The sequence below is a fragment of the Podarcis tiliguerta genome (assembly GCF_965153285.1).
Source record: "Podarcis tiliguerta genome assembly, chromosome: 8".
Classification (NCBI taxonomy): Eukaryota; Metazoa; Chordata; class Lepidosauria; order Squamata; family Lacertidae; genus Podarcis; species Podarcis tiliguerta.
The window spans coordinates 38,360,179-38,385,341 of record NC_139541.1 but is presented as its reverse complement, the minus strand read 5'-3'; the positions used below and the strand labels follow the sequence as shown (position 1 = coordinate 38,385,341).

Here is a 25,163-nt window from a genome sequence, read left to right as displayed (position 1 = left end):
TTGAAAAGTTGCAGAATCTTAACCCCAAATGAGCAGCATTTTAGGGCATCACATTCAGGTATTGAAGAGGAATCTCTTGATGCAAGTGGAGAGCAGTTAACATTCAGGTAGCATCGGACATCAGGCAAGGTGGTGCCAGCACCTCGAAGGCTGCACCTCTTCATCTTCTTTTCTTGCAACCTAAGAAAAACTGGTGGCTAAAGACAGGAGGACATTGTTGCTGTAATTATTGTTATTAAAATTGTATACGAGCCTCCCTAAGGAGCCTAGGTTGGCAGACACACAATCAAAGCATTAAAAAAATGCTCCAGTATAGACACAGACAGGGAAAAGCCTGCACTTAAAAGGCTTGTTGGAAGAGGAAGGTCTTCAGTTGGGTAGAACTGGTCCCAACCTGGGGTTTGGGAGGATGGTACATCATTCTCAGGGTCCAACTGGTCATATTTTGAGGTGTTGGGAAGGAAATTTCATCCCCTCCTCATGATGGCAAGTGGTGACTTGGGCAATTTCTTCCCCTACTGCTTCCGTGTTGGTGTTACAGGTTGGCTTGTTTGCTTGATTCCCCTGGAGTCATTACCTACCCTTCAGGTGCATTCTTGGGTGCAGAGTGCTGTACTATTTTTATACACCCTCTTTGAGTTGTTCCATGGAGGATCATTGCTTGGGAGAGCATGTTGGGCTTGATAGTTACCTGCTCTGTTCCCGCTCTCTGATCCCAAGAAAACCCAATGAGTGTGTGTTGCTCTGTCTACAGGAGCAGACATAGCCAACATCTGTAATGAGGCCGCTCTCCACGCAGCAAGGGAGGGGCATAAGTCCATCGACACATTCAATTTTGAGTACGCAGTGGAGAGAGTTATTGCAGGTAAGGTTTCTTTTTGGGTGACATATTGGTCAGTTTTCTTCAGTCTACGGTAAAGTGTCACATGATAAAGAGTTTTGCCATCATCACGTTTAACACAGCCAAGCTGCCAGTGGACAGATGCAGGGTGGAGGAGCATAAATGGAGTGGTGTGAATCAGGTCTGCTTAATTACAGACCATGAAGAAGCCTCTCTGTTTGGGTGTATATGTTTTACCTCGGCTTTGCTGGCCTTAATGGGGGCTTTCTATGTATTGCTAGGGTCTTGCTTTGTGCATAGCCACAATCTCTGAAGACTGCATGGTGAGTGGCAGGAGATTTTTGTGTGTTGATTTTTATCAAGGGATACATTGCTGGAATCCAACCTGTGCATATATATTTCAGCAGTTGCCTTCTCCAGGGAGAAATCTTAAGGGCTTGCCCTATCCTACATGGACCATTTATTTGGATACACTCCCGTAGGGCCAGAGTTTAATAGGCTGTTTAAAAGTGGTATCAGGGTCTGAAGGGTGAATTGACAGACCTATGTTATTGCAACTATCAATGCAATAAAGAATTGTTGCTGGCTCTCTTAGGCCTTGGGTCATGATAGCGGAGACTTACAGCTGAGTGATAGTGCATAAGGGGCAGAGAAAGCCTTTTCCCTTCTCAGCCTTGCAGATTAAAATAGTGGTGCACCTTAGTAGCATATCCTGGGAAATGGAATTTATGTCCTCCATCTGCCCCACAGGAACCGCTAAAAAGAGCAAAATCCTGTCGCCGGAGGAGCGGAGAGTTGTGGCATTTCATGAGTCAGGTCACACACTTGTAGGCTGGCTGTTGGAGCACACAGAGGCAGCGATGAAGGTAGATTTGCTCTCTGCCCTGAGCTTGGGACATGGGACATGGTAATCAAGAGCAGCTGATGCCTCTTGAACTCATTCTCTGCAATACAAGTTGGGCCTCTCCTTTTTTCTTTTCTTCCCTTCCTACTATCTCACAGGTTTCCATCGCTCCTCGCACCAATGCTGCCTTGGGCTTCACTCAGATCCTGCCAAAGGACCAATACCTCCTTACCAAGGACCAGCTCTTTGAGCGGATGTGCATGGCCCTGGGAGGGAGAGTTTCAGAAGCCATCACCTTTAATAAAGTCACTACAGGTGAGGAAGCCAAATATGTGCTTCATCTTGTTGACCTCCTGTCTTTCAGTTGTGCTGCAGGCTTCTCTTTGTTAAATGTCCTTCCACTGTGCTTGAGCAATGAAGCCAATGAGCTTGCATAGACATTTCCTCCCCAGAATAGGAGGGGGGTATCTTGACACTTCTGATGCATGTAGCACCACCCCTTAAGTTCTTTTTTATCCATTGCTTACTCCAGGGGCACAAGATGACCTGAGGAAGGTCACCAAGATAGCCTATTCAATGGTGAAGCAATATGGGATGGTGCCCAATGTTGGATACTTGTCCTTCCCAGAAAAGGAAAGTACCCCAGGGATAGGACGGCGTCCCTTCAGCCACGGACTCCAGCAAATTATGGACCATGTAAGTTCTCTTAATGGATATAAAGCGCCAACAAAAATGCTTGCCTGTTCACAGGTTTTAAAGGGCCCTGAAGCAGAGCCATTTTGTTATGTTGCAGTTTCCCAGGGAGAATAAGGCTAATCATCTAAGACTGTAACCACTAGCCCAAAGGAATTCGCAGTGTGAATGCCACTTTTCGAAGGAGAGGGCTTTGTTCCCCAAGTTGGCTTGTGTTGACCCTTGTAAACAGGATGCAAACAAGATTAGCTTGGCAGTGCAAAGTGTGTGTGGTTATGGAGTAGGAAGGAGGCAAACCGCCAATCCTGAAGTCTAGCTGAACACCATCCCATGTCTTCCTGTATATTTTTGTTGCTGCTAGCAGCATCTTTACTGTGCTTTTCAGTTGCTTCAAGGGTTCTAGTCCTAGGTCCCAGTCCTAAGGGTATGATGCTGGTAGAATTCTAAACCAATAAAGACCCACAACTTATTAAGTCACTGCCTTCCTTCCCCAAAGTGGTCCCACACAATAAAAGCCGCTCATTGAATTGACTTAGGGCAAGTGTTAGAAAAAGGTTAGGACTAATCACTTGAAGGAAGCATATAAACAGAACTGGAAGGGAGTAGTTAGGCTGAACATTGCCTAGTCCTACTTTAAATGTGAGATGTGCCATCACACTCTGCACCCAACTAAGCTGTTCTTTACCTATGAGCTGTTCTTCATTAGGATCTCTGGGGCTCTGGGGCTTTGCTGAAGGGGCATAAACTGCAGCTCAGAATCTTCATCTCTCTTGGCTCAGCCTTGTTGCTATAACTCCTCCTCTGGTTTTTGTTTCCCTTCTAGGAAGCAAAGATGCTGGTGGCCCAAGCCTACAGGCGCACAGAGAAACTGCTGTTAGAGAATCGGGACAAACTGAAAGCAGTAAGGCTTGCAGAACACCAGAGGGATTCAGATTGAATTGGGTGGTGGAGTGACTGGGAAGCGGGGGTGATCCAGACTCAGAACCCTGCTCTGCTGTTGAAAGTCCAGTGGCTGGCCATGGGCAAGTTGCTTCTCTTTAGCCTAGCTACAGGGTAGCTTGTGAGGCTTCAAAAAGTGCTTTGAGAAACTTGGCAGGGGAGGACTGTTTTTTTTTTAAACAAGGTAGCAGCTACTCTGCTGAGAGCCAACTAAGAGAACAAAATGGACCATGGCTAAGATGATTCCTCTGCAGAGTCTTAGATACTGTTTCAGTTGCCACTTGCATTGGGAAGCACGGCAGCCCTTTTCCTTGGCTGATAGTGGCAAGAAGCAGTGGGTTGTGGCGCATTTCAGCTCCTTGTGATGCCAGGAATGTGAAGGAAGAAACTCTTAGAGCTGCAGGGTAGGAGGCCTGATGTAACATTCCTCAAATGGCCCCACATATGCATCCTTGTCCCTTTCTTTGTACATTCACACCACTGCCATACTTTTTTCTTTCATAGCTACATACACAAAACTTCTCTTAATTGTTATCTTTGCTCTATGCAATGGCACCTGGCATGGGAGAAGAGAGGTGTATGTAGAATGCAAGTTCTTTCCTGCATGTGATAAACTGTCCTCAAACTGTTGCTTCCTTTTAAGATTGGGGGGGGGGGGAGGGAAAAAAGAATCCTTTTGAATGGAATGTGGTTTCCTAAAGCAGGTGCAGGAAACCTGTGGTGCTCCATAGAATCATAGAGTTGGAAGAGACCACAAGGGCCATCGAGTCCAACCCCCTGCCAAGCAGGAAACACCATCAGAGCACTCCTGACATATGGCTGTCAAGCCTCTGCTTAAAGGCGTCCAAAGAAGGAGACTCCACCACACTCCTTGGCAGCAAATTCCACTGTCGAACAGCTCTTACTGTCAGGAAGTTCTTCCTAATGTTTAGGTGGAATCTTCTTTCTTGTAGTTTGGATCCATTGCTCCGTGTCCGCTTCTCTGGAGCAGCAGAAAACAACCTTTCTCCCTCCTCTATGTGACATTCTTTTATATATTTGAACATGGCTATCATATCACCCCTTAACCTCCTCTTCTCCAGGCTAAACATGCCCAGCTCCCAAATGTTGTTGGATTACAACACCCATCATCCCTGACCTTTGGCCATGCTGGCTTCAGGGACTGATGGGATTTGGAGTCCAGCAACGTCTGAAAGGTCTTAGGTTTCCATCCCTGTCCTTGAGAGTGCTTTCCTTGAGGTGAGTTGGTCCTTGCTTCAGCCAGTGGATGGCTGAGCCCCAGTGTATCCTATTTCCATGGCCTGTGTCTGCATGCAAATGCTTACCATCTGTCACCTTTTCTGTGTCTAGTTGGCCGATGCCCTGCTGGAGAAAGAAGTCATCAACTACGATGACATAGAAGCCTTGATTGGGCCTCCTCCACATGGGCCCAAGAAAATGATTAGCCCTCAGAGCTGGATTGAGGCTGAGAGGGACAAACAAGATACGGGAGATGAAGAGGCACCTCAGTCACCCCAGAGCCGAGAGGAGGAGGAAGAGTTTGACCAGAGACCAGTTTGAAAATGGCCAAGTGAGAGAAGGGACTGAGCAGCTTCCTTTCTGAAGTAGAGGCGCAAAGAGAGTTATTTCATGCCTGTGTGTAGGCTGCTCTGCTCATATTTTGTGATGGGCTGCGAGCAGGATCCAGCTTCCCCTGCTCTAAAAATGATCAAGCTGTGGTTGATGTATGTGTATGGGCTCATCAAGGCTCCTTGGGAAGGGTCCCAGTGCCTCTGGGTCACCAGGTTACAGTTATGGGGATGTGTGTGGTCAGTCTGGGCAGAACCAGCCATTGTGTCATAGTCCTCCCACAAAAGCAGCTGCTGTGCTCTGCTTCCTCTTCTTCTTTTTTTCTGGTGCCACACACTGCAACCCTCCTTTGACATGACAGCAATAGCTGCATCACTAGCATCCAGAGTTTAATGCTTCTCCCTAGAACCAACAACACAAATATTTCCCTGATTTTTACGCATGTCTCTTGAGGTGTAGAAAGTCTGATATGGACAATGGAGATGTAGATTTCCTTTGACCTATGTCACCATGCCACAAAGATATAGGTCCTTTGACCTCTGTAACTCTGGCCACAAAGATAGGGGCAGGCACAACCTCTGAATGCTGGTGGGGCTCCCTGGAGTGACTTGGAAGGGAGAGAGAATCCTCAAGCCTTTTGGAAAGTACTCTGGCTGGCTGGTAGCTTCTGGTTCTTACACAGAGGCCTTTAGACTGAATGTGTCTCTAAAGCAGCTTGTAACAGGAGTTGGGTGGGGGGAGGGATAGACAGTTTCCTGCTGTACAATAACAGCTGAAGGGAGGTGGAGTGGAGAGAGAAAGGGCTAGCTGCATTTTCAAACACACTCCATAGATTATTTCCATGAGGACTATTGTCTGTATCCTTATACAACCCTTGTCCAGATTTTCCTCCACTCCTGCCAATATTTAATTGGCAGTTCTCAAAACTGCCTCTTTTCTGAGACTACCCTCGTGCATAGATGGGATGAGCATGCACACATTTGCACTCTGAATTGCCTCAACGTGAAGAGAGTTTGCTATTTAGAACTGCGGCTATCAAAATCCCTGGAGATATGATCCTTCTGAATATGTATTTCAACATGTGATATTGCATTATGACATAAAAGAAAACCAAGCATTTCAGCACTGGTCTGTAAGCAGTCCCTTTCTCCATCTCCCCCAGTGGGCCTTGAAAGAAAAGTCATTGGTGATCTGTGTGTACCACCTAGTGGTCTATTGACAAATTTGTACCAAATTGCTGTATATCTGTGACAATATCTGTGGGGCAATATGCCAAATTTCTGAATCACAGTGGCAGTAATTTAGCCCATTTCCCTCCAAGAGGGAGCCAGACTCGCCAGACTCACTGGCAGTAGCTAAGCTTTAGCACAAGGGTGGTTAATGCTTTGGCTCATGGAATTGCAGAGATGAAAGGGATCCCAAGGGCCATCTAGTCCAGCCCCCTGCAATGCAGGAATGTTAGCTAAATCATACATGACAGATGGCCATCTCGCATCTGCTTAAAAACCTCCATCTATAGTGGCATCATATTGAAATAAATTCTGGAGCAAGAAAGTCATGTTAAATTTAATTGTGCTGGGTCTTAGCATCTGAAATGGTTGGTATGTCTTTCAAGTTGGGTATTTCTCAAGAAAATGAAATTTGAAAATTGTTCAATTGAAGAAGTTTGTCACTGGGGGAGGGATGGTGAGAGAGCCACAAGTGTTCCCTACCTTGATTTTTCCACTTTTCTTATCTTTCCAAGAGTTCCTGCTCAATGTATTTATAAACCATGACCTAGCACAAACTGTAATAAATCTCTATCATCTCAGCTGCTTGTATCTTTGCCATCTATTAAAAAATAAAATAAACTTTTACAGAACTCAAATACCGCTCACTAGTCATTTATCGTCATTCTCAATGGGCATGAGTCTTCATTTAAACTGTTCTATTACTGCAAATACAATCTATGACATTAATATGTGCCGTTTTCAGTATATGCAACTCACTATAGTCTGTTCAATGAAGTTCACTGTGTTCCCTTGCTTAAAATGCCGCTAGTAGGGAGTCTGCTATACCTGATGCGATAAAAAATTCTCATTGGCCAAGCTATGCCAGTGCTCAATAGTGCCTGGCTGTTGGGGAGCAGGATGCTGAAGTATCTTTATCAGATCTTACAGAGGTTTTCTTAAGTGTGTCACAGTGTTATTCGGGCTACAATGTTATGCATGCAATATTGCTTGTTAGCCCTTTTAAGCTCAGTAAGACTTTAGATATGTGTGCATCTGTTCAGGCTACTGTAGGCTCAGGTTACTGCAGATGCTATCCGTGACATTAATATGTGCCATTTTCAACATGTACAATTCACTGCTGTCTGTTCCTTTTAGTGGCAATAGGGGAGAATCTCCTAGATTTGGCCCAACGGAGAATCTTATTGGCCACAGTTAAGGCAGTGCTCATGGTGCCTGGCCACTGGGGAGCAAGGTATTGAACTCTGATTTATCAGATCCTGCAGAACTTTTATTAAGTTTGTCACAGTGCAATTGGGGTTACAATTCTAAGGACAAATATTTGTTTCAAGTCTGTTGTTAGAGATATTTTTAATATATCAAGTGGTACAGAAATTAAATAATCGAAATGCTGGGTTTTTGTTCAGAATTCTGTATTCTGAGTGGCTAACCAGATGCCAATGGGACACCAGTAAGCAGGACTTGTGCACTATAAAAGTGGGATGTTGGGTTTCCTGTGTAATGAGCACATTTCTTCAGAAATAGAAGGGGACTTGCAAAGCCTGCAGTTCTCTTCACTACTTTCATGGCTGGTCTCAGAGAAAACCTTGCCAGCTTCAGACAACCCTGAAACACAAACAGACATACTGAGGGGGATGGCAGCCATCTGACAGCATCATCCAGCCACCTCCACTGGCTTCTGCCTGGCAACTTTGTCCCTCACTTCAGCCTGCCAACTTCCACTGGCTTCCACCCATGAATATCCTCTGGTTCATGTATTCACCCTGTGCCAGGAGGGCGGCTTCCAGAACCCCCTGAATGCACCCAGACACACACCATTCACCTCAACCAGTTTACATCCAAAAACATCAGCCTGCTCCAGCCTTTCAGCATCCACTGGCTTCTGAATGCATACGTCACCAGCTTCCACCCAGCAAACCTGCCAATTTCCACCAGGTCCATCACCAGACATCAGTCAGCTGCTGCTTTCTGTCTGCCACTTCACCTCCATGTGGAAGGAGGTCACCCAGTGCTGAATGATACAGCTGTTGCTTACCATGTTTTCTTCAGGAAGGTTTATGCCTTGGTTCTCCCCTTGGCCCACCTTTATATCCAGTCAGTGGCTATATGCTTTTGGGACATGGGTGGTGCTGTGATCTAAACCACTGAGCCTCTTGGGTTTCCAATCAGGTCATCAGTGGTTCAAATCTGAGCAACAGGTGAGCTCCTGTTGCTCTGTCCCAGCTCCTGCCAACCTAGCAGTTCGAAAGCAAGCAAGTGCAAGTAGATAGGTACCGCTGTGGTGGGAAGGTAAATGACATTTCCATGTGCTCTGGCACTCATCATGGTCCTCCATCCGCCAGTAGCGGTTTAGTCATGCTGGCCACACGATCCGGAAAGCTGTCTGTGGACAAACGTTGGCTCCCTTGGCCTGAAAAGTGAGATGAGCACTGCAACCCCATAGTCACCTTTGACTGGACTTAACCACCCAGGGGTCCTTTACATTACCTTTTTCTACCTTTGCTTTTGTGGGAGGCGAGTTCTTGTGCTTTTGAGCCAACCCAGGCAGTAGCTGGTGAGGCATCATCATCACCTCCCCACCCCTCACAATGGTGAGTGCAGTTTCAGCAGTAGTTTGTTCCTTTGCATTACCTATTGCCTCCTGTGCTGATACCAAGGAAAGATACATTATAAACCTGTGGGGAGAGGGGCATTTTTCAGCCCAATGGCTGCATTTCTCTCTGGCCAACCTTCAGGGACTACATCCCGATGGTGGGTGGGGTCAAATGCCAAACGAAAAGGAACAGTAAATGTGACTCTTTGACTAGGAGACTCCCTTCCCACGCCGCTCCATCCATTACGAGCCGGCAGAATTGAACGACCGCGGTACCTTTAAGATGGGCGCCATCTTTGTTACTGGCAAGACAATGTGTGGGACATAGCGGCTGACGCCAGTGAGGGTAATTCCCTCTCCCTGATTGGCCGCGGAAGGAGCGTTTCGCATTTCCTGAACCGGGTCACGCACGGCGGCTCAGATATCCCAGAGTTCCTGGCAAGAGTTCTTTCTTTTTCCGGCCGGCCATTTTCTCTCCCGGGAGGTGAGTTCTCGTGCTGGGGGATGCTTGGTTGGCTATCCGCCTTCATCCGTCGCCTGCGCGGGGATGGGGGACTCCGGGGGCGGACTCCCGGGTTCTAGAGGGTCTTGTGGACGTTACGGAAAGGTTATGGGGTACCGGTGGGGAGACTGATGGGCTCTTGCCTGGTTGTTAGAGGCGATCCTTTGCGCTCCATTGAGCTTCTGGATCTGCCTCGTTATTTAGAAAGGCCCAGCCAGAGCACAGAAGTGGAGGACACAGGCTTTGCAGGCAGGCAGGCGGGCCCAAGCCCAGACTCTGGCGCCTCGGTTAGGACGGCTAGCGGCCTTCGAGGGGCTGATGTCACCAGAGCATCCAGTGGTGGGTGGGTGAAGCCAGCGTCCCAGGGGCACCCGTAGCTCATTCATATATCGTGGTACTAGGTTCTGTCTCTGGCCAATAATTATTGCACCAATCAATAGGATTTGTAGCCCGGTTAGTCAAGCCACAGCTACAGTATTTCGGAGTGATATTGGCTAGTGAATAACGACCTATTACAACTCATTAACTGTAGTAGTTTTGGCTAAAATGTAATGTCCTGAAGAAGTGCAGCGCATTTGTTTTGCTGGGTGTTTTTGTGTTCATTGAGGATTTTATTGTTGACTGCAGAAATGGTTTCCCCTTTACGGGATTTAGTCAAGTGTCACTCCCTCAGCCTGTAGAGCGACTGGACTTAACTGTCAGGGGTCCTTTACCTTTACCATTGTATCCCTGAATGCTAACGGACTTTTGAACGTTTTAAACAAGCAGTTTTAAAGCCACCAGCTTTATCTTATTCATAGCGAAATAAACCATTTTTCTTAAGCTTAACAGGGTTTGAGTCAGCATGAGGTGGGTTCCTGTGTGGGGATGGAGTCTAGTTTAGTGGGTGTATGCAGAAGGCCATAGGTTTAAGCTCTTGGATAGCAGGACGAGGAAGACTTTGAAGAGCCACAGCCAGCCAGATCAGTCAGTACAGTATTGGGCTCAATGGAGCAATGTGCAGAATCCAAATGAAGGCAGCCTTGTAAGTTTGGCTGCGATGACCCCATATTTTACCATTCTGATAGGGCATTGGCAAGAGGCTCCAAGTTAGATCTTTAGTATCATTTTAAAAAATGAAGTCTGTGTATCCTTCATACAATGTGACAAGTCAGTCACATTCAGAATAAGACATTACTTTTAATAGGCAGTATGGGGTTGAGGGATAAGACAAGAGTGAGGGGAGGAAAGGGAAAAAAAAGATATTTAGTATCTTGAATGCCTTGCTAGAGAAGACTCAGTACTAGTCTGAACCAATAGCCTGATCCTATACAGCAGTTTCATATGTTAGGGAGGGCCCCATAGTTCAGCAGGAGTACATGTAGAAGGTTCATTCTCTGGGATCTCCTGTTGAAGGGTTTTGAACCTTGAAGGGCTGCTGCCAATCACTGTAGCCAGGACCAGCCAAAATTAAGCAAGTAGGTAGCTCCTGATGTTGTTGTAAGGTCTCTTGCAGAAGAGATGCTGCAGTGATGCATGTTTGATATTGTTAAACAGATTGTGGGATATTTGATGAATGGATCAAAGCTCTTCCTAATATTACCAGTAAAAGGTTTCCTGCATCATAACTGCATTCTGCCTGCAAGTTTCCAACCTTTGGCACAATTAGGAATCCAAATGCTAGGTTTCCATTGGGCTTAGAAGGGCATGACATTATGTGTCTCCAGTATAATTCACAGAACTGTTGCAAGTGTAAATAATATTTTGTATGCTGAAAAGAGATGTTAAAATGGAAATCATAAGAAGTCTAATCCATACTGTTTGTATTTTCAGGGACATAAGGAGCCATGGCGCCCAGCCGGAATGGCATGATCTTGAATCCCCATTTTCACAAAGACTGGCAAAGACGAGTGGCCACATGGTTTAATCAGCCTGCTAGGAAGATCCGCAGGTGAGGTTATATGGCTGTCTGGATAATGCAAAAGGCAAGCAAGTGTGAGCCTTGCCATTTTTGGCTTTCTGCAAGACACTTGTTCAGTTCTTCAGCCAGATGATGAAAATTCTCCGGAATCGCTGTACCACATTGATGACCCTTTGAACCCATATAAGCTGATGGCTGTAGCTTTTTTTATTTCTATCTACTCTGTTAAAGGATTGAAAACGGAACTGTCTTAATGCCTGTATATAAATCTCTGGTGTTACTGCAGTTTAAATACTGTCTGTAGTTCTGGTTTCCACATCTCAAAAATGATATTGTTCAGCTGGAAAAGGTGCAGAGAGGGGCAACCAAAATGATTAAGGGGTTGGAGCAACTCCTATAAGGAAAAATTAGATTTGCAACTTGTAGTTTGTGGTGGGAGCGAAGGTGAATAAGGAGGGACATAAGAGGCATAAAATTATGCATGATTTGGAAAAAAGAAGTCATGTTTTTTTCTCACATAATACTAGAATTCCAGGTCTTCCAGTAAAGCATACAAAAGGAGCATAGCTTCACACATCACATTGCTCAAACTATGGAATTCATTTGCACAAGAGTGGTGCTAGGATTTGATGAATTCATGGAAGATAAGGCTATCAGTGGCTCCTAGTGATGGCTAGTTCTGCCTCCAGAGGCAGTATGCTTCTGAATACCAGCTGCTAGGAATTACATGAAGCAGTTGCACTGGGGACCTGCTTGCAGGCTTCTTTTAGGTGTCTGATTGGCCAGGTTGCTGGACTAAGTGGGTCTTTGGTCTGATCCAGCAGGACTTCCTTTGTTCCTATGCTTGCCTTATGTCTCCTTCCCTTGCAACCAATCCCAAGTTTATCTATAAGGGGAGCTCAGTAAGGGTTATATTTGGAGAGACAACAGGTTTAACATAGCCCTTTTGTACTTCTTTCTGCACCCAGGAGGAAGACCCGTCAGGCGAAGGCCCGTCGTATTGCTCCACGTCCGGTATCTGGACCAATCAGGCCAATTGTGAGGTGCCCCACTGTACGTTACCACACAAAAGTCCGTGCTGGTAGAGGATTCAGCTTGGAGGAGCTGAGAGTAAGTAAAAAAGCATAGGTGTCTCTTAACACATGAGTGCCTGCCTCTGAAATACAGGTTGTTTTGGCTTGTGGCATATGATATGTGAGCTAAGATATATAGGAGTCTGTTGTGTTTTGTACAGTGGTTGGTGGGGCTTTCATATAACCAAATAACTTCATTGAATCAGATTTCTTGGAGGATTAGTTTTTGTATTTATAGTGGAAGTTCTTGAATTAAACAGATGGAGAGTTTTATAGCGATAGTACAGTTGTACCTCGGATTACATACGCTTCAGGTTACATACGCTTGAGGTTACAGACTCCGCTAACTCAGAAATAGTGCTTCAGGTTAAGAACTTTGCTTCAGGATGAGAACAGAAATCGTGCTCTGGTGGCGTGGCGGCAGCAGGAGGCCCCCATTAGCTAAAGTGGTGCTTCAGGTTAAGAACAGTTTCAGGTTAAGAACGGACCTCCGGAACGAATTAAGTACTTAACCTGAGGTACCACTGTATAGCTAATCCCTGTTCCTTCAGAGTGGGTTATACGAGGATCTTTAGGCAGCTAAAAATTAAAACCCACACCCTTCTGTTGTCCGTTTCTAATTGCTTAAAGGACAAGAGTTTAGCCTTACATATATTTATTCAGTATTTTGGTGGAGATTTCTTTTTAGGTACTGGAGAAAAATTGTTTGGCCAGGTACATTAGCATCCTATCAGAAGGTCTCTCTTTGTTGCCCTTGCAAGCCACTTGCCATTTCTTTGAGAGCCTTTCAATCAGATGATGGCTCTGTCCCTGGAATCTCAGTACTGTGATTACTTACGTTTTGAAGCTTTCCTTCTCTTTGTAAAAAAATAATTATTAAAGAGTTTCAAAACAAATATTTTGTTAATACATTAACAGAAAAACAAAGAAAACATAGGGCAACATCAGTTTTTGAAAACATTGCTGTACTATTATATAAAGTATCAATATTGTTAAGTAGACAAGTAAGAAATTTTCCGGCTGATGATTTTTCTGCCTCCATAGCAGGTACAGGGCTGGCAGTGTACAAGTTGCTTTTACTTGTGGCTTAGGTTAATATGCTTTCCCTAGATGGCCGGCATCAACAAGAAGTTTGCCCAGACAATTGGTATCTCAGTGGACCCCAGGCGCCGGAACAGGTCAACAGAAGCCCTGCAGGCAAATGTGCAGCGGCTGAAGGAATACCGCTCTAAGATCATTCTCTTTCCCCGGAAACCTTCTGCCCCTAAGAAGGGCGACAGTGCAGTAAGTATATAGGGGAGAATTTCAGGGGAAGTAGGTGTTGCAGGAGAAGGGAGCTTTATTTCTAATAAGTCTGGTGGGGCGAAAGCTGTGCAGCAAAGCACACTATAAAACTCCCAAGGACACAACTTCCAAGGAGTACTTGATTATGACTGGGGCACAAAAAAGCTTGCATCCAGTATAAGAGGCAGAAACACTACCTGCTTTCCATTGCTGGTGGTCACATGCTACTTCAGCTACAACATCACAAGTTTGTTCCAATACAGCCACCCAAAGACAAGGCCACCCCCATCCCCTTACCACCAAGGAAATGTAACAAGCAAATAGATAGATAACCCCCACAAGTGACGCTGACACAAAACCACTAAGTAGAAGCATTACCACCCCCACCCTCCCCCTCTTTTCTTCCCAACCCAGTACTGCATGCAGCACTAATGTCTCACAACAAGTGAAACTGATCTGTAGAAAACGCAACTTGAAAAAAGAGAGGTTGCACGTATATTTGTAAACTAAGAAATCTTTAATAAAAATTATTTTTAAAAAAAGTTTCTTCCAGGGCCCTCTTCCTTAGTTGCTATGATTCTCAAAGTGTGTACATACGTCTTTAAAGACCTTGCAGTTACCTGTATTGGAGAGAGAGCAGAAGTGTTGAGGAAAAGTGAGATGACAGCAATATAAGGCTAAACTGGAAATTTTGGTATTCTTCGTCTTCAACTCTGTTAACCTTGCCCCTACAGTAAGATTTTTAGAGGCGCCTTCAGCACTTGTATGACATAATCCAAGCTAGGGTTTTTTTTCTTGCTGTCCAAAAAAGGGAGGTGGAATAAATAGTTAAGTTAATTCCTGAACATTTTCTTCTCTCCACAGGCTGAAGAGCTCAAGATGGCCACACAGCTCTCTGGACCAGTTATGCCCATCAAAAATGTAAGTGACTTCCATAGATCTTTCCTCTGAAATTTATAGACTTTGTAATGGGAAATTTCCTGCTTCCAACGTCAGTGAAATGGTCTCTTGAGAGCAGCTGTGTTTCTTGGGTGTGAAATGATGTTCTGTGACTTAACAAAAAGGAGCAGCTTCAATGTTGAGTTGGCTACTTCTCATTCACTCAAGCATAGTTATGTCCTTGGAATCTTGCAAAACACAAGTTTGCAATCAATATTGAAAGTTGTTGGTTGGTTTTTTGAGTAAGTCGTACACAAAATTTGAACAAGTGAATGGTGGTAGTTCTGATGCTACTGAATTTCTAACAGAAATTGAATATTAAAAAAGAAGCAGTCAAGTAGGTGGTTAGCCTTGTGGAGTCCTGCTGGGGATCGGTCTCTTCTAAAGTCCTTACTTCTCACAGTGCCTCTGGGAAGCCCAGCAGCAGCAGGGCTTAAAGAAAACAGCCCTCTCTGCTCTTCCTTGTCCTCCAGCAAGAGGTACTCCGTGCTGTATTTCTGGATATGGGCATTCAATTTATTTTTGTTTTGTTTTATTGAAATAAGGTGACTGCCCTGGAAATCTAGTATATTGAGGGCCAGTATGTAAATGTAAAATAAACTAGTATACAACTATAGCTAGAAGCCATTGACTGTCTCCTACCACATGAATTTGTCTCATCTCCTTTGAAAGCCACCTAAGCCAGTGGCTGTTGTCACACCTTGTGGCAATAGGTTCCAAAAGTTAATTAGTCATTGGGTAGAAGCTATCTACTATGCTGCTCCCCACCCCTCGAAAAGCCCCAAATATTTTAGCCTTCCCTCATAAGAGAAGATGCTCCAACCTGTTGGTCATTTTGGTTGCCTTTCCTTTTTGAGACTGACTGGCCATAACTGTTCCTCTTATTCCAAAAGTGGATATTCTCTATGTTTATATCCAAGGCCTTATGCTGCTGACCACCTTCATTTTTAGTCCCTCTAACTGATCACTAGATTCTGCTAGTGATGCAGAAAATATTTTCTGCAACATTTTGGCAATGAATTTTTCCTGTGCCTGGACTAGCCATAGAGGGTTCCAACTTCACTGTCAGTATGTCTCTGAACTCCAGTTGCTCAGAATCACAAGTGAGGGAGGGTGCTGTTGCGCTTAGGTTCTCTTTGTAGGCTTCACATTAGGGCATCCGGTTGGCTGCTGTGAGAACAAGATGCATGACTAAATGGGACATTGGCCTGATCCAGCAGGCTCTTCTGGTGTTCTGAGTGCTGCTACAGAAAGGGGCTGAGTCTGCATACATATTACATATTTTGAGCACATTTTGTCCCGAAAAGAATTATGGGCACTGCAATTTGTTGAGGGTTGCTAGGAATTGTAACTCTCTGGGGGATAAACTCCGCTGCCCAGAATTCTTTGAAGGAATGAATGTGATTTGGGTGTTCTTTAAAGGTAAACAGCCTGTGACTTAAAAGTGTTAAGACTGAGCCGTAGGGTGGGCAAATATTGAATCAGAAATGGGAAGAAAGCAGCAGCTTTTTGGTGTGTGCCCTGATTGTCTGGTTCTTTCCTTAGGTCTACAAAAAAGAGAAAGCCCGGGTTATATCGGAGGAAGAGAAGAATTTCAAGGCTTTTGCCAGCCTGCGCATGGCCCGGGCAAATGCTCGGCTCTTTGGCATCCGGGCTAAGCGAGCCAAGGAAGCAGCAGAGCAGGATGTGGAAAAGAAGAAATAAACTCTTTGTTCGGAGCACCTCAATAAAGGATAGATTTGGAACTATGTGGTGCTTGTCTTAGAGATGTGGGGAAGAGCAACATGGGCTGGGAATCCTGGCACTTGAGCATAGCCCCTTTGCCATCTCCATCTCATGCCCACTCATTTTTTGTGGGCGCTCCAGTAGTTTGGCAAGGAGGCTGGTACCTCTTGGGTTTTCAGTATTAAAGCAGCCTGGGGAATGGAAGGCAGTGCTAGTTGGATCCCATTTTATATTTTTAACCCCCTGGTTGGGGGATGAAAGGGGTGACCTACCATTCCTTGCTTACTTAGGTTCCCTTTTGGCAGATACAGAGCTGGGTAATTTGGGTATTTAGTAGAACAGAAGGTGATAAATGCAAGTTCCTCATATATGTATGGGGAACAGCCATAGCTCAGTGGTAGAGCATCGGGCTTTGGATGCAGAGGGTCCCAGTTCAAGCACCTGTAGGGCTGGGAATGTTGCCCATCTGAAACTCCAGAGAGCTGCTGCCTGTCAGTGCAGACATTACCAAGCTATATGAACCGATGCTCTGACTTGGTACAAGATGGCTTCTTAGATTTTTTACACTGAATCTTGCAAGGGATTCACGGAGAGACCTGATTCTTACCATAGTGCCATTTCGGTGTCAACTCCTTACTGGATTAATGTAGACCAGGTGTGGTGTTTTCTGAGAGCAAAAGTGAGCTGAGCTGAAGTGAAGACCAAACAAGCCACCAGAGAATCCGATGCAGTTATTTTCAGGAATGCATTTTCCAGGAATGTACTCTTTACTGTCTGGATGAGCTGCCTTTTCACCTCTGCTGCATCCCATTGAGGAAATGAATGTACTTAGTCGATTAATAGAAGCTGGGCTTGGTTGATCACTCAGCTCTGCTGGAAAAATTGAGTGTGTGCTTAATGTGAAGTGCAGAGGATCCTATTTACAATACCTAGAGGGTATCTATGGGAGTGGATGGGAACCACAAGTCTGGTTTAGTTTTACTAGCCAAGCCATAAATGTAGCATTGCCACTTATCTACCCATCCCCATTAGTCATCTGGAGACGAGACTAATTCTCTTGACATGCTACAGATCTGGAGCAGGTAAAAGTTACAAATCCCCCCTCATGCTTCAGCAGTCCATTCTGTGAAATTTTGTGGACACAGAGCAGGTAGGCGTCACATGTTGCTCTGAAGAAGGGCAGTATGCACACATTAGTTTGCATCCTCCTGTCTCTAGAGACGATGGAGTGTGCCTTCGGGGGTGAAGTCAAACCACTGTGTTGGCACTGAAGTGACCCCTGGGGCACAAGCCTGGACCGTGTGTATGGAGGTCCTGGGCTGCCCAGATGACAAGATCCAGCAATACACCTGGCACCAGCTTGGCAGCAGGAGTTGCTGGAAGGAGGTGTACAAGATGCCATCCAACTGTCTTGGGGACTCCATTCCAGATTTTTGTAGGGTTTGCTCCTTAGCCTTTTCCCCCTGAAGATGACTCCACAAAGCAGCAGAGGTTTAGGACCAGAGTTTTCCTTCTTGATGAGCTACCTTCACAGGTTGACATGCCCCATCTGCCCCTCACTTCCCTGTACAGCGTGGGCAGAAACCACCTTCTTGACTGTTGGATCCACTATTAGTTTTGTTCACTCAATCCACCAGAGCCTGTCTTTGCATGCAGAGAAAGTCCCTAACTTTCTGAGGGTTTGAGACCCATCAGCTACCCACACCTGGTTTAGCTGGCCAGTTGAAACTGTTCCTGGGGTATTGTCACTCTTGCATGCTGACAGCTGCTATAGGTGAGAGCTGAGTGCATGGTTGGGACTGAAGGTGGACAAATTACCCCAGAAGGAGCACGATGTGTCACCTATCAGAGGTACTGGCCCTCCCTTTATGCTCCATGCACTCCATGTGCGCATTGCTCCAATAGTATATTTGGAAGGACACAATTGCATCTCTTGTTCGGCTCAGGGAGATTTCACAGCTTGGAGTGGTGCTTTTTGTTCTGCAGTGGGAGCTTGCACATGAAGTCTCTGTACTGTTTGAAATCCTGCCAAACTTTTAAATGTGGTTTCGTCCAACCTCTTCATACTAGGCTTGCATGTGATGGATGGAAGCTGAGGAAATCTAAAGTTAACCCATTTCTAAGTTCAGTCCTCTGTGTCTCCACATATGATCATGTACCGGGTGCTGGGGGTAAACTGCTTGACAGTCCAGGACAGCCATTGCAAATCTGTTTCATGCAACTGAGAAAATGGCCCATGAATGCTTGTGCCAAAATAACTGATTTCATATGTGGCTATCACATTTCTTGTTTTGACCACCATGAGAGAATTCATTAACTAACAAGTCTAATAAATCTGCCTCTCAAAGCCTGTGCCAATGCCCTGGAGGCTCTTCTTTTTTGAAGAGGGAGGGGGTGCACACCTAGAGTATCTCCATCCCTTGGCTGAGTTAATTAACCCAAAGGAGAAATCCTCTCCACGGCATTTTTTTCAAAGAGAGACATGCAGGTACATATTGGTTCCACTTGGTGGCAGTAAGCCCTCAATTTAGCAGTAAGTTTAACACTCAAGTTGTTGAAAGTAACAGAGTTTTGTTTCCAGGATTTCCTCTTTACAACCTATAACCCACGTGGAAGTACCCTGGAGACTCCTGTCCTGAGGAGCTGACCTTTGTGATTAGATTTGATCTCTCCTTTGGTACCTTTCCCTGCCTCTTTAGTTTCTCAGCTCAGCTTCGGAAGGGTAATTAATGACCAGGGCCATCCGACTCAAGATGCCACAAGGTGGCAGTGCAGAAACTAGACTTTGTTTAGGTATCACTTTTCCCAGTGCTTCACAAGGTGAGTTGTTGCAGTTGCTGAAATTCTTCTTTCTTTGCAATACCTATTAAGAGAGTGAGAAATAGAATCATAGAGTTGGAAGGGACCATGAGGGTCATCTAGTGCAACCGTCTGCAATGCAAGAATCTTTTGCCCAAAATGGGGTTCAAACCCATGATCCCAGGATTAAGAATCTCATACTCTTCTCTCTCTCTCTCTCTCTCTCTCTCTCTCTCTCTCTCTCTCTCTCTCTCTCTCTGTGTGTGTGTGTGTATTACATAGTGCTTCAGAGTAGTTGAGGCACGCTTTATCCACCATCTCAATAATTGCAACAACCCTGCATGGAAGATGATAATTTCTATATTCCGAATGTGGATGGCAGTCTGAGAACTGGTGACTTCCTGATTCACTGCTCAGCCTTAAAACTCTTGGGAAAAACAAAGGGTTTGGGGAAATCCCATAGCACGATGGCAGGATATCTGCATGACCTGCAGAAGATCCCAAGTTCAATGCCCAGCGAGACTGATCCATGGGTCTGACTCCTTATGATGCAGCTTCCTATGTTCCTGAGGCTAGGTCATGGGCCCCTCCAGCATGTAGGGTAAGAGTTTCAATAAGTGAAAAGGCCATTTTTGAAAGGCAGGGCTGCACTAGATCAATCCATCTGAGCTGTTCCACAGTAAAAGAGCAAGAGAAGAGCAGAAAAGATGAGACATTGGCACTAGCCAATCTGACCTTGGCATAAATCCCTCCTCAGCCTGTGAATACCTCTGCATCTCTCTCTTCTCCTCCACCCTCACCCTGCTCTTTACATTTAATATCGTTTATTTGTTTTTGTTATTTTTAAAATTATAAACCCCCTTGGGTGCCTTAACAAAAATGCGGTAAAGAAATACAATTAAATGCCCCTGCGTGTTGCCGTGGCTGGATCCCTCCTCCATTCTAGAAGGAACTTAATTTCTGCGGAGACTAGGACATCAGAGCTCCTTGGACAATGAAGTCTAGCATGCCTTCTACTCTATCAAGCAAATTTCAAGGGAAACTCTGTGTTCCAGAGACTTCACCAGGAAGCAGCCAGCATTGCAAATTGTTCTCATTAGAGGCAGGAAATGCTGCCCGCTTTGCGTGTTCAGCCAGCGCAGCTTCTCTTTTGCTGGGCTCTGGTCCTAGGCAGACTCTTGGGCACCTGCCAGGGCTGGGAGCACAGATGGGAAGGGGCTACTCTGAGTAATGTTCCTGCTTTGCAGAAGCCGCTGCCTCCGAGTGCAGGCAGTGACTTCCGTCCTAGCGCATGCGGCAACGAGCTTTGCCCTTTCCATGCGCATTGTGACGCACGGCCTCGCACAAGACAAAATGTTGGCTGTGCCTGGCAGGTGGAAGGGTGATGCTTTCTCTGCCAGTGGTCCAAGGTGCTTCTCAGATCATGGGATGCCCTTTTTAGCTTTCCTCTGGGTTCTATTTCCTGCTCCTCCCCTACCCGGTCCTCACCATACAGCTCTGTTTTTATCAATCTACTTGTTCCCAATGTTTGGTGCCCAGCAGCGAAAATGAGAAGGCAGCAGTCAGGTTCAGAGGGTCAGGTAAGGACATAAGAGGAACCCTTCCAGATCAAATCTCAGGGTTATCTAGTCCAGCATACTGACCTCACACTGGTCTATCAGAAAACCCACAAGCTCTTCCCACTTGTGCTCCCAAGTAACTGCTAATGAGAAGCATACTGCCTCCTACACTTGAGATTGAACATAGCCATTGTGTCTAGTAGTCACTGATAGCCCTCTCCTCCATGAATCTGTTTTGTTTTTTAAAACAGGAGCTGAGATCGGCCCACTCCTATGGAGCTGTCAGGAGCAAACGGGGAAGGAAATTGACAGATGGAGATCCCCACCCTTTGGCCCTGCTGAGGATGCTCTTTCTTCTGGGCTGCCCTGCTATGAGCAGAATCTTCCCCAGAGCTGTCAATCATCTTGCAGGCACAGGGAAGCTGCTAACATGCGCTGTGAACTAGAAAGAGACCCTGGTAGAGGAACAGGAGTCATAGTGATCTTACCCAGCTTGATCAAACCCCGGGTGCTGGCAAGTTGTGAGGGAGACACGCTTGCCTGCTTGGCAGAGGCCTCATGGAGCTTGATGAGGGTACAGGGGGCAGCTGCTTTTGCCAGGGGGCTCCTAATCCTCGGGGCTTGCAGAAGGAAACATTGTTAAGCAGCCACAGTGTGAGTTTCCCAGCCTTTGGTATTAGTTGCTATCTCCAAAATCACTATCTCTCTATGGAGTGATGGTGACTTGGAGCAGGTGAATGTGCCTCTTGCTTGTCTGGATGGAGGACAGAGCAGGATATGTGAGTGTGCATAGAAACCAGCCTGCCATAGAAAGGTAAACTTTGCATTTGTTGCTCCGTCCACTTTTGCATCTGGTCCTGCCCTCCACTGGCATCTGGCATCTGGTGGGCGGCCCAGAAAGAAATGTAGCTCTGGGGCTGACAAATTCCCTACCCTGCATTAGATGGTGGATAAGACTTGCTTTAGGGACGCGGGTGGTGCTGTGGGTTAAACCACAGAGCCTAGGACTTGCTGATCAGAAGGTCGGCGGTTCGAATCCCCGCAATAGGGTGAGCTCCTGTTGCTCAGTCCCTGCTCCTGCCAACCTAGCAGTTCGAAAGCACATTAAAGTGCAAGTAGATAAATAGGTACCGCTCCGGTGGGAAGGTAAATGGCATTTCCGTGTGCTGCTCTGGTTCGCCAGAAGCGGCTTAGCCATGCTGGCCACATGACCTGGAAGCTGCACGCCGGCTCCCTCGGCCAATAAAGCGAGATGAGCGCCGCAACCCCAGAGTCGGCCATGACTGGACCTAATGGTCAGGGGTCACTTTACTTTCTTTAAGACTTGCTTTAGTTTCCTTATATACGTCAGCAGTAGTTCTTGCCCAGAGACTGAGGAGAGGGTGAGAGTAAGCCCTGAAAGCAAGAGCCAGACTTCATTTTCCCTCTGAAATCAACCCATGTTTGTACCTCTGCATATAAATTAGCGTATGCAAACATCATGCAGATTTATGCCCTGGGCTTGTGCCCTGAGCAACACCCCTGGTGGGTAGATGATCCACTTTGTATGCAGAAGGTCCAGGGTTCAATCCCTGGCATCTCTAGGTAGGGCTGAGAATGTGCCCTGCCTAAAACCCTGGAGAAGCCACCGCTTACTAGTTTAGATAAAATTCGGCAATGCTTTGACTTGAAGGCAGCTTGCTGCATTTGGAGAAACCAAGCTGTCTTTTAAGATCTTGGATCATATCGTATAAAAATGGCCGTAGAGAAGGACAGCCTTTCATCTGCGGGTGAGCGTTGCTTATTGAGAGGTGGAAGCCCTTGATTTCCCCAGTGTCTCCAGGCCAGGCTGGGCTGCCTAGTGGCCCCCCCTCCTCAAGGACTCCTGTTGATATTAATTCAGCATGTGATGGAGCCGAGTCTCTTCCCCTCCCCTTCTCCTTTTGGCTCCCAGGCACTTGTTAACACTCATTTAATTAGCAAATACCGACCTTTTGACTGAGCGGCTTAATTAGCCTGACTCTCTGGCAGCTACTTGGCCCAGGCAGCTGAACCTGGGCTGCTGTGCGAGGGGGAAGGAAGGAGGCATCTTGGCTCCATGGACCACAAAAAGTCACTGACTGGGCCAGAGGGGACGGGGCTGAGCATTCTGCCTGATTCACACAGTCAGTTTGGATGTGCTCGAGTCAAACGTCTCTTTGCTTTTTCCAGGGATTCTTTGACACATCTCGCCCCAGCTTGGTGAAGAATCACTAGGAGGCTCTTGGGACTGAAGAGTCAAGCAGTGGTTTAAGATACGCCTTGTTTATTTAGGAGATTCCTGTGGTTCCAAGTGCTTCCAGAGTTTGGTTTCCTTCAAATGAATCACAGAATGGCAGAATTTCAGAGTTGCAAGGGACCTGAGGGTCATCTAGTCCAACTCCCTGCAATGCAGGAACCTCAACTAAAGCATCCATGACTGATGACCACCCAACCTTTGCTTAAAAACCTCCAAGGAAGGAGGGCCCACCACCTTTCAAGGGAGTCCATTCCACCGTCAAACAGCTCTTACAGTCAAAAAGTTCTTCCTGATCTTGAGTCGGAATCTCCTTTCTTGTAACTTGAATCCATGGGTTTGAGTCCTACTCTTTGGAGCAGCATGAAGGAGGCTGTGAATGAGCAGAAACTAACCTACTCTGCAAATATACAACTTAAAGAAACTGCTCTGTCCACCTTTGCTTCTGGTCCCCCCACCACCACTAGGGGCATATTGCCTGAAGAGGATGTGAACCTCAGGCTGAAAAATGTTCCCCAGCTCTGCCTTCCCCAACCTGGTGCCCTCCAGCTGTTTTGGACCGTAACTTCCATTGGGCTGAGCCAATTGCGGCTCATGGGAGTTGTATTCCAAAACACCTGAAGACCACTCTAGGTGCTGCTTCAGAGGGCTCTGGATAGCTGCCACTGTGGCTTGTGCCTTCATAGCCAGCACTGGGCTCTGCTCTCTTTTCTACTGCACTTATATTGCTGTCTCCTCCTCCTCCTCCTCCTTCTCCTCCTGCCATGGCCACTAATGCCCTCCCTCTTGCACCTTGGAAGGAAGGGTGGATGTGTGCAAAAGGCAAGGGCCCCATGAGGGGAGGTGTACCCACTCTGCATATGCTCTGTGAGCCTCCCTTTTATAGTGGGAGATGAAGCTGCATTGCCAGGTTGCTGCCGCTGAGTTAGAGAGATAGAGCGAGCCGCCAGCTTTTCCAGGAGGGGTCTCCTCACCACTGTTCCAAGGACGCCGTGTGTCTCCAGAGGCATGTGCCTCCACGTGGTTACGTTCAGGGACAGGCTCACGGTGGAAAGAGGAGGGCATGTTAGAGGTGCCTGTTGCACAAAGTGGGTGGGAGGCAAGAGCGGATGTGTAGACATTTCTGGGAAGAACTTGTGAATTAAAAAATGACCTTCAGATGTTGGAGTATTTGGCGGCAAACAATAAAAATGAAATTGCAGGCTGAGAAAAACCTACAGGGGGGGGGCAGAGAGTGAATGTACAACAAACATGAAGAGGAGGAGAATTAGTGCTGACGAATGAGTCATCAACGATTTGTTGCTGCTGAACAGATAAATACTTCGGGACGCGGCTGAAATCCGTCAATAGTGGGACTTGCCTGTCAATTCAAAGCCCTCTTCCAAACATTAAGGCAGCATCGCAGAATTAATCCCAGGGTGCTTTTATTGAATCCGCTGAGTGTTCAGCCAGGCAGGTTTTCAGCTCTCCGATGTTTTCAGCGCCACAGCAATGAGCACATTTTGTATTCTCGATATATTTTTAACCCGTCCATGCCAAACGGCTGCCAGCCATCTGTATAGTCTAGATCAGAGACAAGAACGCAGGAAGCTGCCTCCTACTGCGTCAGGCCATCGGAGCATCTAGCTTAGTATTGTCTGCCCTGACTGGCAACACTTCTCTGGGACTGCAAACTGGGTTCATTCCGAGCCCTACCTGGAGATGTCAAGGATTCAACCTGTGACCTTCTGCATCCAAGGCAGATGCCCTAACCACTGAGCTATGGCCCTTTTCCAGCCCAGGGGTCATATTTGCTCATGGATAACTAGCCTGGGGCCACATGCCGGGGGTGGGTGGGAGGACAGTCAAAATGGAGACAAAAATGGGTGAAGCAATAAACGAGTCTCTTAGGCAGTCAGAGGTTTCCATTCACACCCCTCTCCTCCCAGGCAGGTGGGAGGCAAAAGCACTCAAGGAAAGTGGGGCTTGGACTAGGTGAGCGGTGTGGCCTAGAATGGGGACGTGGCCAGGAGAGGACCCTGAGACCGGGAGGACCGCAACTGAGGTTCCCTTGGCCCAGATTTCCATGTTTGAAAGGCCAGGTTAAAAACAGTAGATGTTCTGTTCTTCAACTCACTTCTCTGCTCCTCCGGACATGAATAGAAACATTAAGACTGTCTGCGAATCTGTGCACATTTAAGCAAAAAGGATGCCTGGGTGAAAATGTCTGTGCAGTATTTATGATACACAGTTTACTAAATTTATTTACATTACCTCTTTTCAGACCAGCTAGGTTCCCAAAGCATTTTTTAAATAGATAGATATAGATAGATGATAGATAGATAGATAGATATAGATAGATATACTGCATTCACCCTCCGATCAGGAAAATCCCATGTGTCAGCACAATCCTAACAATATCTACTCAAGATACGTCCTGT

At 46.3% G+C, this 25,163-nt stretch overlaps 2 protein-coding genes across 3 annotated transcripts in view; both read left to right on the top strand.

Moving 5' to 3' along the window:
• SPG7 (SPG7 matrix AAA peptidase subunit, paraplegin) overlaps positions 1–6,753 on the top strand; it is a 33,755-nt gene extending 27,002 nt beyond the window's left edge. Inside the window, exons 12-17 of one of the 2 annotated variants that reach the window (XR_014515014.1) lie at positions 755–865; positions 1,592–1,707; positions 1,844–2,000; positions 2,218–2,381; positions 3,202–4,037; positions 4,415–6,753. Coding sequence is in view for 1 of the 2 variants with exons in the window: in XM_083456459.1 (XP_083312585.1) it covers positions 755–865; positions 1,592–1,707; positions 1,844–2,000; positions 2,218–2,381; positions 3,202–3,279; positions 4,668–4,877 (836 nt within the window). In the remaining variant the exon portion in view is untranslated. The remainder of the gene's footprint in view (positions 1–754; positions 866–1,591; positions 1,708–1,843; positions 2,001–2,217; positions 2,382–3,201; positions 4,038–4,414) is intronic. The other variant, XM_083456459.1, reaches the window with a different exon arrangement.
• A 2,321-nt stretch (positions 6,754–9,074) lies between these two features.
• RPL13 (ribosomal protein L13) lies at positions 9,075–16,151 on the top strand. Its single transcript, XM_083456519.1, has 6 exons — positions 9,075–9,192; positions 11,023–11,140; positions 12,079–12,220; positions 13,294–13,467; positions 14,332–14,388; positions 15,952–16,151. The coding sequence occupies exons 2-6, from the start codon at positions 11,037–11,039 to the stop codon at positions 16,108–16,110; spliced, it is 636 nt and encodes a 211-aa protein (XP_083312645.1). The 5' UTR covers positions 9,075–9,192; positions 11,023–11,036; the 3' UTR covers positions 16,111–16,151.
• The last annotated feature ends 9,012 nt before the right edge of the window (positions 16,152–25,163 follow it).

Coding starts and splice junctions, on each gene's coding strand:
- RPL13 (XM_083456519.1), top strand. CDS start 11,037: ATGGCGCCCAGCCGGAATGGCATGATCTTGAATCCCCATTTTCACAAA. Junction 11,141..12,078: donor CCTGCTAGGAAGATCCGCAG/GTGAGGTTATAT, acceptor TTCTGCACCCAG/GAGGAAGACCCGTCAGGCGA. Junction 14,389..15,951: donor CAGTTATGCCCATCAAAAAT/GTAAGTGACTTC, acceptor TTCTTTCCTTAG/GTCTACAAAAAAGAGAAAGC.